This window comes from Buteo buteo, chromosome 30 (genome assembly GCF_964188355.1).
Source record: "Buteo buteo chromosome 30, bButBut1.hap1.1, whole genome shotgun sequence".
Taxonomy (NCBI): domain Eukaryota; kingdom Metazoa; phylum Chordata; class Aves; order Accipitriformes; family Accipitridae; genus Buteo; species Buteo buteo.
Genome location: NC_134200.1, coordinates 810,602 through 824,227, shown reverse-complemented (window position 1 = coordinate 824,227; position 13,626 = coordinate 810,602). Strand labels below are relative to the sequence as shown.

General features: G+C 65.5%; 2 protein-coding genes across 7 annotated transcripts; one reads left to right on the top strand and one right to left on the bottom strand.

Annotated features, from left to right (window-relative positions):
• Positions 1-828: 828 nt before the first annotated feature.
• On the top strand, positions 829-4,631 carry REM2 (RRAD and GEM like GTPase 2). Its single transcript, XM_075018484.1, has 4 exons — positions 829-1,024; positions 1,963-2,036; positions 3,025-3,196; positions 3,290-4,631. The coding sequence occupies exons 1-4, from the start codon at positions 829-831 to the stop codon at positions 3,580-3,582; spliced, it is 735 nt and encodes a 244-aa protein (XP_074874585.1). The 3' UTR covers positions 3,583-4,631.
• On the bottom strand, positions 4,510-13,430 carry RBM23 (RNA binding motif protein 23). 6 transcript variants are annotated; one of them, XM_075018653.1, is made up of 16 exons: positions 13,334-13,430; positions 12,742-12,847; positions 12,480-12,554; positions 11,431-11,478; positions 11,262-11,323; positions 10,910-10,963; positions 10,690-10,830; positions 10,442-10,495; positions 10,231-10,348; positions 9,762-9,914; positions 9,141-9,278; positions 8,193-8,258; positions 7,893-8,088; positions 6,051-6,143; positions 5,275-5,359; positions 4,510-4,827 (listed from the first exon to the last, which is right to left on the bottom strand). In XM_075018653.1, exons 2-16 carry the CDS (start codon positions 12,775-12,777, stop codon positions 4,824-4,826), a joined length of 1,323 nt encoding a protein of 440 aa, XP_074874754.1. In that variant the 5' UTR covers positions 12,778-12,847; positions 13,334-13,430; the 3' UTR covers positions 4,510-4,823. The 6 variants fall into 6 exon arrangements, with proteins under 6 accessions (XP_074874754.1, XP_074874753.1, XP_074874757.1 ...); XM_075018652.1 differs by having other exon boundaries at positions 12,742-12,851; positions 13,334-13,414; XM_075018656.1 differs by having other exon boundaries at positions 10,910-10,960; positions 12,742-12,851; positions 13,334-13,414.
• Positions 13,431-13,626: the final 196 nt, after the last annotated feature.

Sequence of the window (13,626 nt, the reverse complement as noted above, 5' to 3'; positions counted from 1 at the left end):
TGGGGTCCCAGGGGGCACTTGGGTTCCCTATGGGGCACTTGGGGGTCCCGGGGGTGTATTTGGGATCCTTGGGGGGCACTTGGGGGTCTCCAGCAGGGGTTTGGGGTCCCTATGGGGCACTTGGGGGTCCCTGGGGGGGATTTGGGGTCCCTGGGGGTATTTGGGCCCCCCCGGGGGATCTGTGGGTCCCTCAGCACTTATGGGGCGTTCAGGCCGCCCAGCCCCCTTTGGGGCGGGGCCTGCGTTGGCCCCGCCCCTTCCCAACAGACCACGCCCCCTATCCGTCAAGCCCCTCCCCTTCTTTCCCCAGGTCTGGACGTCTTAAAGGGGAAACAGCCCCCCCCACCCCGGCGCCGTTGCCCTTTTTAAGAGGGCGGGGAGGGGGCGGGTCCTGAAGTGGCCCCGCCCCTTCTGGGGGGGGTGACGTGTGGAGGGGGCGGAGCCGGGGGGGGCGGGGCTTGGCTGCGGGGAGACGCGCGGACGCGGGCACCGCCGGATCCGTCCCGCAGGTGGCGCTGGGGGGGTCTGGGGGGGCTGGGGGGGATTGGGGGGGGTTGGGGGGGATTGGGGGGGAATGGGGGGGCTGGGGGGGGTCTGGGGGGGACTGGGAGGGAATGGGGGGGCACTGGGAGATACTGGGGGGCACTGGGGGGGTCATTGGGGTATATTGGGGGGCACTGGGAGCTACTGGGGGGGTCACTGGGAAATCCTGGGGGGGTCACTATGGTATACGGGGGGGTGCACTGGGACGAACTGGGCTATACTGGAGACTGGGGGGGGGGGGGTCTCTCCATCACTCCCCCCCCCCTCCTTTTCCAGCCCCCCCCCATGGATCCGGCCGCCCCCCCCCGGCGGGCCCCGCCCCCCCCGCCTCTCCCCGCCCCGCCCCCCCCGGGCTCCCCCCCCTCCCCCCCCCTCCGCGCCGTCCTCCTGGGCCCCCCCGGGGTGGGCAAGAGCAGCCTGGCCCGGGCCTTCGCCTGGCCTGACCCCCCCGGGACCCCCCCCCCGCACCACGAGGGGCCCGGTGAGTTTTGGGGGGGACCCCCCCCCCGGGATTTGGGGGGGGCCCGGAGGGGTTTGGGGGGGTTAGGGGGGGGCTGAGGGGAGTTTGGGGGAAGTTTGGGGGGGGTGGGGGGGGGCTGAGGGGGTTTGGGGGGGGGCCCTGAGTGATTTGGGGGGGGGGCCAGAGGGGTTTGGGGGGGTTTTGGGGGGGGCCTTGAGGGGTTTGGGGGGGCTGAAGGGGTTTGGGGGGGGGTCCCTGAGTGATTCTGGGGGTGTTGGGGGAGGGGTTGGGGGGGGCCCTGAGTGATTTGGGGGGGGCCCAGAGGGGTTTGGGGGGGAGCTGAGGGGGCTTGGGGGGTCCTGAGTCATTTGGGGGGGTCCCTGAGTGATTTGGGGGGGGGGCTGAGGGGGTTTGGGGGGGCTTGGAGGGGTTTGGGGGGGTCCCTGAGTGATTTTGGGGGGCTTGGGGGGGGGTTGGGGGGGGTTGGGGGGGGCGTTGAGTGTGTTGGGGGGGTTTGGGGGGTGTTGAGGGGGGGGTTGGGGGGGCCTTGAGGACTTTGGGGGGAGCCCTGAGTGATTTGGGGGGTCTGAGGGGGTTTGGGGGGGGTCCCTGAGTGATTTTGGGGGGGAGGAGGGGGGGTTGGGGGGGTTGAGTGGTTTTGGGGGGGCTGGGGGGGGGGGCCTGAGGGTTTTGGGGGGGGTTGGGGGGGCGTTGAGTGGTTTAGGGGAGTTGGGGGGGGGCCTGAGGGGGTTTGGGGGGGTCCCTGAGTGATTTGGGGGGGGCCCAGGGGGGGTTTGGGGGGAGTTGGGGAGGTTAAGGGGGGGTTGGGGGGGTTGAGGGGGTTTGGGGAGATTTTGGGGGGGCCTTGAGGGGTTTGGGGGGGGCCTGGGGGGTTCCCCGGGGTGTCGGGGGGGTCCCCGGGGGGGTTTGGGACCCCCAACCCCCCCCGCCCCCCCCAGAGCCCCCCCGGGAGCGGCGGCTGCGGGTGGACGGGTCGGCGGCTGCCCTCGTCCTCTACGACGGCGACGAGCAGGTGGGGACGGGGAGGGGGCGGGGCCTGTATGCTAATGTATGCAAATGGCGGGGGCGGGCGGCGGGGGCGGGCGGCAGCGGCAGGATGCAAATGAGGTGGCCGGGGGCGGGTGCGGGGCAGGCTGGGAGTGTGCGGGGGGCGGGCGTGCAAATGGGGGGAGGTGGGGCTGGGTATGCAAATGAGGGAGGGGGCATGCTGCTTCATGCAAATGAGAGAGGGAGGGGCTTCCGGGCCGGTATGCAAATCGGGGTGCGAACTGGCGCGCTTTTTTTGCATGCAAATGAGGGGGGTGGTGCTTGATATGCAAATGTGATGCGCTGTCTCTATGCAGAGGAGGGAGGGTGCTTGACATGCAAATGAGATGGTTCTGTCCATGCAAATGAGGGTGATGCTTCACATTCACTTTACATGCAAATGAGGCGGGCGGGCCTTTACCTGCAAATGAGGGGGGTGGGTGGGATGCAACATGCAAATGAAGGGGTGGGCCCTGCCATTCAAATGAGGCGAAGAGGTGCACGCTGGGATTGGGCGGGGGGAGGCGGGGCCTGGCATGCAAATACAGTCCCCTGGGGGCGGGTGGGGTGCGGCTGTATGCAAATCAGGGGGCGTGGCATGGCGGGCAAGGCGGAGCCTGGCATGCAAATGAGGCAGCAGCCGGGAGCATGCGGGGAGGCAACTGGGGGCGGTGCCCGAGGGGGCGTGGGGATGCAAGAAGGGCGTGGCCGTGTAGGCGGGGGGGGCGTGGTTATGCAAAAGAAGCCCCGGCACCTAGGAGGACGCTGGGCGGGGCGAGGCGCGGAGGGCGGGGCCACGCGTAGGGGGGCGGGGCTATGCAAATGAGGCCAGCCCACCTCCCGTCGCCGGGTTTGGGAGTTTGGGGACCGAGCGGGGCGCCGACGAAGGGGGGTGTGTGTGTGTGGGGGGGTGTTTCCTCATGCAAATAAGGGCCACGCCCATGCAAATGAAGGCGGGGGGGGCGTGTCCGCAGGCGGCAGGCGGGGCGGACGCGGTGCTGCTGGTCTTCGCCGTCAGCGACCGCGGCTCCTTCGCCCGCTTGGCTCCCACCGCCCGGGGGCTGCCGCCCGCCTCCCCCCCGGCTCCCCTCATCCTCGTCGGCAACAAGAGCGACCTGGCCCGCGCCCGACAGGTCTCCCCCCGCGGTGAGGGGCGACCCCCCCCCCCCCCCCCAAAAAAAAAACCCCCCCCAAATCCTTCGTCTCCCCGCCACGCGTCCGTCTGTCCGTCCCTTGCAGAGGCGCGGGGGCTGGCGGCCGTGCTGGGCTGCCGCCAGCACGTGGAGACGTCGGCCGCCCTCCGCCATCGCACCGAGGAGCTTTTCCGAGCCGCCGTGCGCCAGGGACGGCTCCACCGGCGACGCCGGCGGGAAGGCGAGGAAGAGGAAGGGGAGGAAGGAGGGGAGGAAGAAGGAGGCGGCCGCCCTCGCCGACGCCGCAGCCTCACCGGCCGGGCCAAACGCTTCTTCGCCGGCCTCGTGCCGCTGGCGCGGCAGCGCTCCAAGTCCTGCAGCGACCTCTCCGCCCTCTGAGCGCGCCTGGCCCTTTAAGGGCAGGGGGGAACGGGTCCCCCCCCACCCCCCACCCCAGCACCGACGGGGCGGCGTGGCCCCTTTAAGGATGGGGTGGGGCTGCCCCCCAAGGAGCGGCGCTGTCCCTTTAAGAGCGGGGTGATGTTGCGAGCATGGCCTTGACCCCTGAAGAGCATGGCCCCTTTAAGAGAGGCGTGGGCCCTTTAAGAAGAGCATGGCCCCCTTACAGTGGCATTGCCCCTTTAAAAGAGCATGGCCCCTTTAAGACGCATTGCCCCTTTAAGAAGAGCATGGCCCCTTTAAGAGGCATTGCCCCTTTAAGAAGAGCATGGCCCCTTTAAGAGCATGGCCCCATTAAGAGGCATTGCCCCTTTAAGAGCAGCATGGCCCCTTTAAGAAGGACACGGCCCCTTTAAGGGCAGCCCCGCCCCTTCCAGAAATGGGCGGCGCTGCCCTTCGAAGCCCAGCAGGGTGGGCCCCGCCTCCCACTGCATGGCCCCGCCCCTCGAAGCCCCGCCCACCACCCGCTTCCCCTTTTTGCTTTAAAGGCGCGGGGTCCGCCAAACACCCCCCGCTCCGTTGCCCCTTTAAGAGCGTCCTAAAAGGGGCGGATCCCCCCTCTGCGGGCCACACCCACCCGGAGGAAGCTCCTCCCCCTTTCCCAAGGCTCCTCCCCTTTCAGGCAGCCATCTTGCCCCGCCCTTTTTTGCCTCTCCCCCCCATCCACCGACAGCCGAATGTCTGCCGCGCGCCGCCGCCCCTTTAAGAGCCCCTCCCCCGCGAAAAGGGGCGGTACCTGCATGACCCCACCCCCGGCGGCCATCTTGGAGCGGGCGTGGCCTCCCAATAAAAGCCTCCGCTTGCCTGAGCGAAGAGCGTCCCCGACTTTTTTGGCGCAGAAACGGGGCGGGGCTGGGGCGTTTCGGGGCTGGTTTTGTGGCTTTTTATTTCGATTCCGATAAAGAAACGAAAACGACGAAAAAAACAAAAAAAAAAACAAAAAAAAATAAAAGAAGAAGAAACAAACGAACAAACAAAAAAAAAATAAACCCCAAAAAACCCGGAGTTGGTGGAGGGTGGGTGGGAAAAGGGAGGGGGCGTGGCCGCCGCAGGCCCCGCCCTGCCCGGCCCCACCCCCAACGCCCCGCCAGGGGGCGGAGGCAGCAGGGCTCGGGGGGGCGGGGCCGGGCGGAGAGGGGGTGGGGCCCCCCGGCGGGGTGGGGCGGGGGGGCGGGGCCATGTTACCTAGAGGAGAGGAGAAAGCAGAGATTAAGCCACGCCTCCAAACCAAGCCACACCCCTAAAAGCATGCAAACAACCTCTTCCCTGGGCCACGCCCCCTCGCCTGCAAGCCACGCCTCCTCCCACGCCACGCCCCCACCTCCAGACCACGCCCCCCTCCAAGCCCACCCCATTCATTCCATAGTGGCGCAGCTTCCCCGCCCCTTACGCCCGCAGGCCCCGCCCCCACCCGCGACGCCCCTCCCCAGGCCACGCCCCCTTTCCAGACCACACCCCTCCAGACCACGCCCCCTCTCCAGACCACACCCCCCTGCAAGTCTCCCTGTTTCATAGCAGCCCAGCTTCCCCACCCCTTACGCCCGCAGGCTCCGCCCCCACCCGCGAAGCCCCACCCCCACGGCGACGCCCCGCCCCCTCGGCGAGGCCCCGCCCCCAGCCCCGCCCCCTCACATGGTCTGGGGGGTGAAGAGCCCCGAGAGCTGGAGGCACTGGGAGGCCAGCGTCTGGGAGGCCAGGTTCAGCGCCGGGCTCAGGGCTGCGGGGGGGGGACACGGGTTTTGGGGGGGGGGGGGCGGTGGGTTGGGGGTGCCCCACGGAGGGGGGACCCCAAAAGATACTCACACCCCCCCCGGAAAGCCTCGCTGGCCACAATTCCCCCCCCCAGCCCCCCAAATCCTTCAAAAGACCCCCCCAGCCTCCCAAATGGCCCCCCAAAACTCCCCAGAGACCCCCCCAGCCCCCCAAAAGACCCCCCCAAATAACCCTGAGACCCCCCCAGCCTCCCCTCAAGACCCCCCCACCCCAAGACACCCTTAAATTCCCCAACCCCCCCCAGCCCCCCAAAAGACCCCCCATCCTCCCAAATGACCCCCCCAATCCCCCCCCAAATAACCCCCTAGCCCCCCAAATCCCCCCTAGAGACCCGCCCCAGCCCCCCAAATGACCCCCCAAATCCCCCCCAGCCTCCCCTCAAGACCCCCCCACCCCAAGACACCCCCTAAATCCCCCCAAATCCCCCCCAGCCCCCCAAATGACCCCCCAAATCCCCCCAGAGACCCCCCCAAACCCCACAACCCCCCCCAGCCCCACAAATGACCCCCCAAATGACCCCCTAAACCCCACAAAAGCCCCCCCCAGCCCCACAAATGACCCCCCAAATCCCCCCCCCAGCCCCCCAAATGACCCCAGAGCCCCCCCCAGCCCCCCAAAACCGTCCCCCCCCGTACCGGTGAGGGCGGCGGGGTTGAGGGCCCCCAGGGGCAGGGCCCCGTTGAGCTGGAGGGCGGCCTGGGCCGTGCTGGGCAGCTGCAGCCCCGAACCTGGGGGGGGGCAAGAAAGGGGCTTGGGGGGGGGGATGTCGTGGGGCAGGGACCCCCACGGGACCCCCACAACACCAACACCCCCCCCAGCCCCATAATGACCTCCCAAAGCCCCCCCACATGTCTCCTAAAGCCCCCCCAGCCCCATAACCACCTCCTGAACCCCCCCAGATACACCCTAAAACCCCTCCAGACCCATAACGACCTCCTGAAGCCCCCCTAGATACCTCCCAAAGCCCCCCCAGCCCCATAACTACCTTCTGAAGCCCCCCAAATACGTCCTAACCTTCTTCCAGCCCCATAACTACCTCCTCAACCCCTTGCAAATGTCTCCTAAAGCCCCACCAGCCCCATAACTACCTCCTTAAGCCCCCCCAGCCCCCTAACAACCTCCTGAAACCCCTCCAGATGTCTCCTAAAGCCCCCCCAGCCCCATAACGACCTCCACAAGCCCCCCTAGATATCTCCTAACATTCTTCCAGCCCCATAACTACCTCCTTAACCCGTTGCAGACACCTCCTGAAGCCCCCCCAGCCCCCTAACTACCTTCTGAAGCCCCCCAGATATGTCCTAACATTTTTCAAGCTCCATAATTACCATCCCAACCCATTGCAGATATCTCCTGAAACCACCCCAGCCCCATAACTACCTCCCAAACCACCCCCAGCCCCATAACTACCTCCACAAGCCCCCCTAGATATCTCCTAACATTCTTCCAGCCCCATAACTACCTCCTTAACCTGTTGCAGATCCCTCCCAAAGCCCCCCCAGCCCCATAACTACCTCCTGAAATCCCTTGTAGATACCTCCTGAAAGACCCCTAACCCCAAAACTACCTCCCAAAGCACCCCCAGCCCCATAACTACCTCCATTAACCCCCCTACACATCTCCTAATATTCTTCCAGCTCCATAACTACCTCCTTAACCCCTTGCAGATACCTCCTGCAACCCCCCCAGACCCATAACTACCTCCTAAAGTCCCCCTAGATATGTCCTAACATTCTCTCAGCCCCATAACTACCTCCTTAAGCCCCTCCAGCCCCATAACAACCTCCTGAAACCCCTCCACGTGTCTCCTGAAGCCCCCCCAGCCCCATAACTACCTCCACAAGCCTCCCTAGATACCTCCTAACATTCCCCCAGCCCCATAACTACCTCCTTAACCTGTTGCAGATGCCTCCTGAAACTCCCCCAGCCCCATAACTACATCCTTAAGTCCCCCTAGATATGTCCTAGCATTCTCTCAGCCCCATAACTACCTCCTTAACCCATTGCAGATGCCTCCCGAAGCCCCCCCAGGCCCATAACCACCTCCTGAAGCCCCTAAATATCTCCTAACATTCTTCCCGCCCCATACCTACCTCCTCAACCCATTGCAGATGCCTCCTGAAGCCCCCCCAGGCCCATAACTACCTCCTGAAGCCCCCCTACACACGTCCTAACATTCTCTCAGCCCCATAACTACCTCCTTAACCCCCCCCAGCCCCATAACGACCTCCTGAAACCCCTCCAGATGTCTCCTAAAACCCTCCCAGCCCCATAACGACCTCCCGAAACCCCTCCAGATGTCTCCAAAAGCCCCCCCAGCCCCATAACGACCTCCCAAAACCCCTCCAGATGTCTCCAAAAGCCCCCCCAGCCTCATAACGACCTCCCAAAACCCCTCCAGATGTCTCCTAAAACCCTCCCAGCCCCATAACGACCTCCTGAAGCCCCCCCAGATGCCTCTCCCGAGTCGCCCGCCTCACCTTCAGCCAACTTAGCCATGAGCTGGAGACGGCCGGTGGCTCCCACCAGCTCGACGTCCTCGCTGCCCTCGGGGAAGGTGATGTCGGTGGTGCCGTCCAGGCGTTCGGTCACCTGCCCCACGCGCATGGGGCGGCCGGCCAGCTCGAAGCCGTTGAGTTGTTCCAGCGCCCGCCGGGCACATTCGGCCTCCGCGAACTTGAAGGGGGGAAGAGGACACGGGACGCGTGGGGGGTCACGGGCGCGGTGGTGGTGGCGGGGAGACGGGTGGCGGGGACGCGGGTGGGGCGGGAGGGGCTCACCGTGATGAAGCCGTAGCCCTTGGACTGGCCGGTGTCGGGGTCTCGCATCAGGACGATGCTGTCAATCTGGGCGGGGGGGGGAAATGTGGTCAAGGCGGGGCCCGAAACGCGTCCCCGTGGTCCTCACGGGTGGCCCCACGGCGTCACCGAGGCCCCATGTCCCCCAACCCTTGTTCCTTCGGCCCAACCGTGTCCCTCAACCCCACCTCTGTGACCCAACCGCGTCCCTGTGGCCCCCAACCCCATCCCCGTGACCCAACTGTGTCCCCCCAGACGTGTCCCCGTGTCCACCCAATCTCATCCCCACGCCCCAACCATGTCCCCACGTCCACCCAATGCCAACTCGTGACCCAGCGCTGCCACCCAATCTCATTCTCAAGACCCACCCATGTCCCCACGGTCACCCAACGCCATCCCCCGACCCAATGCTATGCCTGTATATCATCCCCACGACCCAATCACGTGCCCGTGTTGACCCAACGTCAACCCGTGACCCAACGGTGTCCCCCAACCTTATCCCCAAGACCCAACCCCATCCCTACGTCCAGCCAACGCCATCCCATGACCCAACGGTGTACACCCACCCCATCTCCGTCACCCAACCACGTCCCCATGTCAACCCAACGCCAACCCATGACCCAACGGTGTCCCCCAATCTCATTGTCTTGACCCAACCACGTGCCCACGACCACCCAATGTCAACCCATGACCCAACAGTGTCCCCCAACCTCATTCTCATGACCCAACCGTATCCCCGTGCCCCCCAACGCCAACCCACGACCCAACGGTGTCCCCCAACCTCATCCCCACGTCCCAATCACATCCCCGCGCCCCCCCCAACGCCAACCCACGACCCAACGCTGTCCCTCCGCCTCATCCCCGTGACCCAACTCCATCTCTCCGTCCCACCGGCCGCGGTTTTGCCCCCCTCCCGCCCTCTGCCCCCACCTTGCCGAAGGGCTCGAAGATGCCGCGCAGCATCTCCTTGGTGATGTTGCAGTGGAGGGAGCCCACGTAGAGACGCATGGGGCCCCCGCTGCCCTTCTGCAGGTTGTTGGCCATGGCCGCCAGCCGGTTCTTCTCCGCCTGGGGGAGACTCGGGGGGGTGAGAATCCCTTAGGGACCCCCAGAGCTCCCCCGTGGACCTCCCTCCTCTGTGGGACACCCTCAATTCTCCAGTGGTCCCCCCGCAAAAATCCACATGAATCCCAGCTTTGCTTGAGTCCATCAGAATGACACCGTACAAGAACGACGCCACAAAGACCCCCCAAGCCCCACAAGACCCCCCCAAACCCCAGAAAAACCACCCAAACCCCACAAGAAGCCCCCCTAAACCCCAAAAGACCCCCCTAAACCACAAAAAAACCCCCCAACCCTCAGAAGAGCTCCTCAAAACCTCACAAGAGGCCCCCCTTAAACACCCCAAGCACCCCCCAAACCCCCTAAATGCTCCTCCAGCCCCACAGCATCCCCTTGGAGACCTTCCCATCCCCTTGAAGACCCCACAGAACCACCCCTCAGCCCCCCAAAACCCCATGTCAACCCTTTACGGACCCCCCCGCAGCCCACCTGGGAGGCCTGGACGATGATGGGGACCCCGAGGAGACGCTGGCCGGTCAGGCCGATGGCCAAGGGCACCGACTGGATCTCACAGAACTCGACGTAAGCGATGCCCTTGGAGCGCCGCGAGTTACGGTCCGAGATGATGCGCACGTCCCGCACCTGAGGGGGGGACGGACGGGGACACGGATGCGGTGGCGTAACCACAGAAGCGTCGGTGGCACCGTAAAAAGAGACGGGAAGCGGTTGGTGGCACCACGGAGGTGGTGGTAACACCGTGAAGGCGACGGGGGCACCGTGAAAGTTTCGGTAGCGTAGGTGAAGACGACGGTACCACCGCGAAGGCCACGGTAACGACACAAAAATGTTGGTGGTATCGCGGAAAACGAAAACGGCCGGTAGCACCGCAGACAGGGACAGGAAACGGAGCACCCAAAAAGGGAACCGGCGACAAAAAATGACGTCGTCGGTCCCTTACCTTGCCCACGGCGGAGAAAAAATCCTCCAGATCGCGGGGCCGGATGCGGGCGGCCAGCTGCATGCAGAAAACGGTGCGGGCGTCCCGCTCCTCGGGGCTCAGGCTGCCCAGGGGCTCCCTGTGGACGATGACGGGGGACACGGAGAGGGGGTGTCACCTCCCAGGCGTGTCCCCAGGGTCCCCCCGCCACATCTCCGCATCCCCAGCTCACCGCACAGGGCTCTTCTCCCGGTAGAGCGGGCTCTTGCTGTGGCCAAAGCGGCGCCTGGAAGGGACGAGGGGGTCAGCGGGGGGGTTTGGGAAGAATTAAAGGAGATTTGGGGGGATTTCAGGAGGATTTGGAGGGGATCTGGGAGGATTTTTGGGGAACTAGGTGTGTTTTGGGGGATTCTGTGGGGTTTAGGGGAATTTTGGGGGGACTTGGGGTGTTTTAGGGGGATTTTGGGGGTGAAGGGGTACCGGGCTCGCTCTTCCCGCCGGCGCTCCCGGCTGCGGGAGCGGCTTCCCCGCCGGCGCTCCCGGCTGCGGCTGCGGTGACGGCTGCGGCGATCCCGGCTCCGGCTGCGACGACGGCGGTCCCTGTCCCGGTCCCGGCTCCGGCTAGAGGGGTGTAGGGCAGAGGGTTACCCCAAAAACCTCCCAAATCCCCCCAAAACCCCCACCCCCAGCGTCACCCCACCTGTGTCTGTGGTCACGGCTCCGGCTCCGGCTCCGGCTCCTCTTCTTCCTGCTGCTGTAACGAGGGATCGCAGAATGATGATCCCCAAATTCTCTCCCCACCGCACCCTCTAACCCCTCTTCCTGCCTCTGGTCACCCCAAAAACCCTCGTGGCGCCCCAGTACCTTTTAAATCCCCCCCCAAATCCCTCCATTATCTCCCCTCACCTCCCCACCAAGCTTTAATCCACCCCCTCAAAATCCCCCGCGCTCCCTAAATTCCCTTTTATCACCCCAAAATCCCACCTTAGCCACTATCCTGCCCTCCCGAGTCCCCCCAAACCCTGCTGGGGCCCCCCCCAAACCCCTCTGACCTGCTCCCGCTGCTGCTCCCGCTCTCCTTCTTGGCCTCTTTGCTTGTCTCCTCCGCCGGCTGCTGAGGGAAGGGGACACCGCCACCGGTGAGATGCCCAAAAGCGACCCCCCAACACCCCAAAATGCCCCCCCCCCCCCGCCCCGCCCCGGCCGGACCCCCGGCCTCACCTGCGCCGCGGGGGTCTCCGTCTGCACCTTGGAGGGGCCGGGCTGCGCCTGGAGGTGGGGGACACACGTCAGAGCCCCCAAATCCACCCCCAAAATAATGCAAACTTATTGAGCGGACCCCAAACCGTCCCCAGGGGTAACCCCAACGCCCCCAGGGTGATGTTAAACCCCTAAGGGTGACCCCAAACCCCCAGCGCAACCCCAAAATAACACTTTGGGCCCTAAAAGTCCTTTTAGGTGACCCCAAACCATGTTTAGTTGAGCGCAATGTCCCTTGAAGTGACCCCAATCTCACTTTAAACGATCCCAAAGCTCTTTTAGAGCCGCCAACACTCTTTAGATGACGACAAAACCCCCTTAGAAAACCTCAATCTCCTCCGCAGGACCCTCTAACGCTTTTAGGTGACCCCCAAAGCTCCTTTAGGATCCCCAACACCCTTCAGATGATGATAAAACCCCTTTAAAAAATCTCAATCCCCTCCACGGGACCCTCTAACGCGTTTAGATGACCCCAAAGCTCCTTTAGAGTTCCCAACATCCTCCAGATGACGACGAATCCCCTTTAAAAGACCTCAACTCCCTCCGGGTGACCCTCGGGCAGTTTTAAGTGACCCCAAACCTCCTTTAGATCACCCCAAACCGCCTCTAGGCGACACCAAACCCCCTTTGGATGGCCTCGAAGCCCCTTTAGAAGACCCCAACTCCCCTTAAAAATTCTCAACCTCCTCCAGGTGACCCTCGGGCACTTTTAAGTGACCCCAAACCTCCTTTCGATCACCCCAAACCAGCTCTAGGTGACACCAAACCTCTTTCGAATGCCCTCGAAGCCCCTTTAGAAGACCCCAACTCCTCTCAAATGACCTCAACCCCCTGCCGGTGACCCCCCCAAACCCCTTTAGGTGACCCCAACCCTCTTTAAATCACCCCAAGCCCCCTCTAAGTCACCCCACGCCCCCTTTAGCTGACCCCAACCAGCTTCAAACGACGCCAGCACCCCCGCGGGTGACCCCCAAACCCCTTTTCAGCGACGATGCCCCCCCTCCCCTTACCTCTTCCTTCTTGTAAGGCGCTTCCAACATGGCCTCGATGACGATGTCGAAGTCGTCCGACGTCATGGCGTCCGTCTGCGCCGCCGAGGTTGACATGTGACGTGGTGGTGGTGGGGGGGGGGACACACACAGATCGTACCCCGACGTGTCCGTCCCATGTCCCCCCCCGCGATGTCCTTAACGTCCCCTTGCCCCCCCCCCCCGTTACCCACAATGCCCCGGGTGTCCCCGCCGCCCCCCTCCTGCCCCCCTCCCGCCTCACCGGGTCCTGCAGCGGGTTCGAGCCCCCCGCCTCCATCTTGGGGCACCTCCTTACAGGGGGGGGGCTTCCCCCCGAAAGGGCCGGCGCTGGCGCGGGTCCGGGGGCTCTTCCTTAGAGAAGCGATGATGTCATCGGCCGAGCCGTGACGTCATCCGCCCGGCGGTGAGGTCACACGTCGAGACGAACACACCCCCCCTCCCCCCAATTCACCCCAAAAAAGCGACCTGCCCCCCTACACACACACGTGGATGGGGGACACCGCAAGCCACGCCCCCCGCCTTAAGCCACGCCCCGCGGCGGAACAAACCCCGCCCCTCCCTGGGGAGAGCGCGGAGCCCCCCCCCCCCCCTTCCCCCCGGACCCCGGGCAGGCCCCGCCCCTCGCGGCCAAGCCACGCCCCCTCGCGGCGGGGCGGCGGCGGCGCGGCCCCGCGCATGCGCACTCCCCGCTCCCCCCCCCCCGCGCGCTCCCTCAGCCGCCGCTTCCCCCCCCCCCCCCGCCGCTCCCTTCCCCCCCCCCTTTCCCCCTCTCCCCCGGTGATGACGCCATCCCCGCGCCGTGTGACGTGTCTCCCCCCTTTTTCGGTTCTTACCGGGCCCCCCCTTGGGCTGGCGGCGGCGGCGGCGGCCCGGACGCGGCGCTAAGATGGCGGCGGCCTCCAGAACCTTCCCCCCCCCCCTTCCTCCCTCCTGCCCTCCTCCCTCTGCGGCTTTGCGCAGGCGCGACCGTCGCCCCGCCCCTGCCGCCCTCCCATTGGCCGCCGACGCCCGGCTCCTTCCCTTCCCGTTGGCTGAGGGGGCGGGCGGTGGAAAAGCGGCGGCGACGATTGGGCGGGCCAGGGGAAAGGAGGCGGGGCGGGCAGCCGGCCGTCGGATTGGCCGGGAG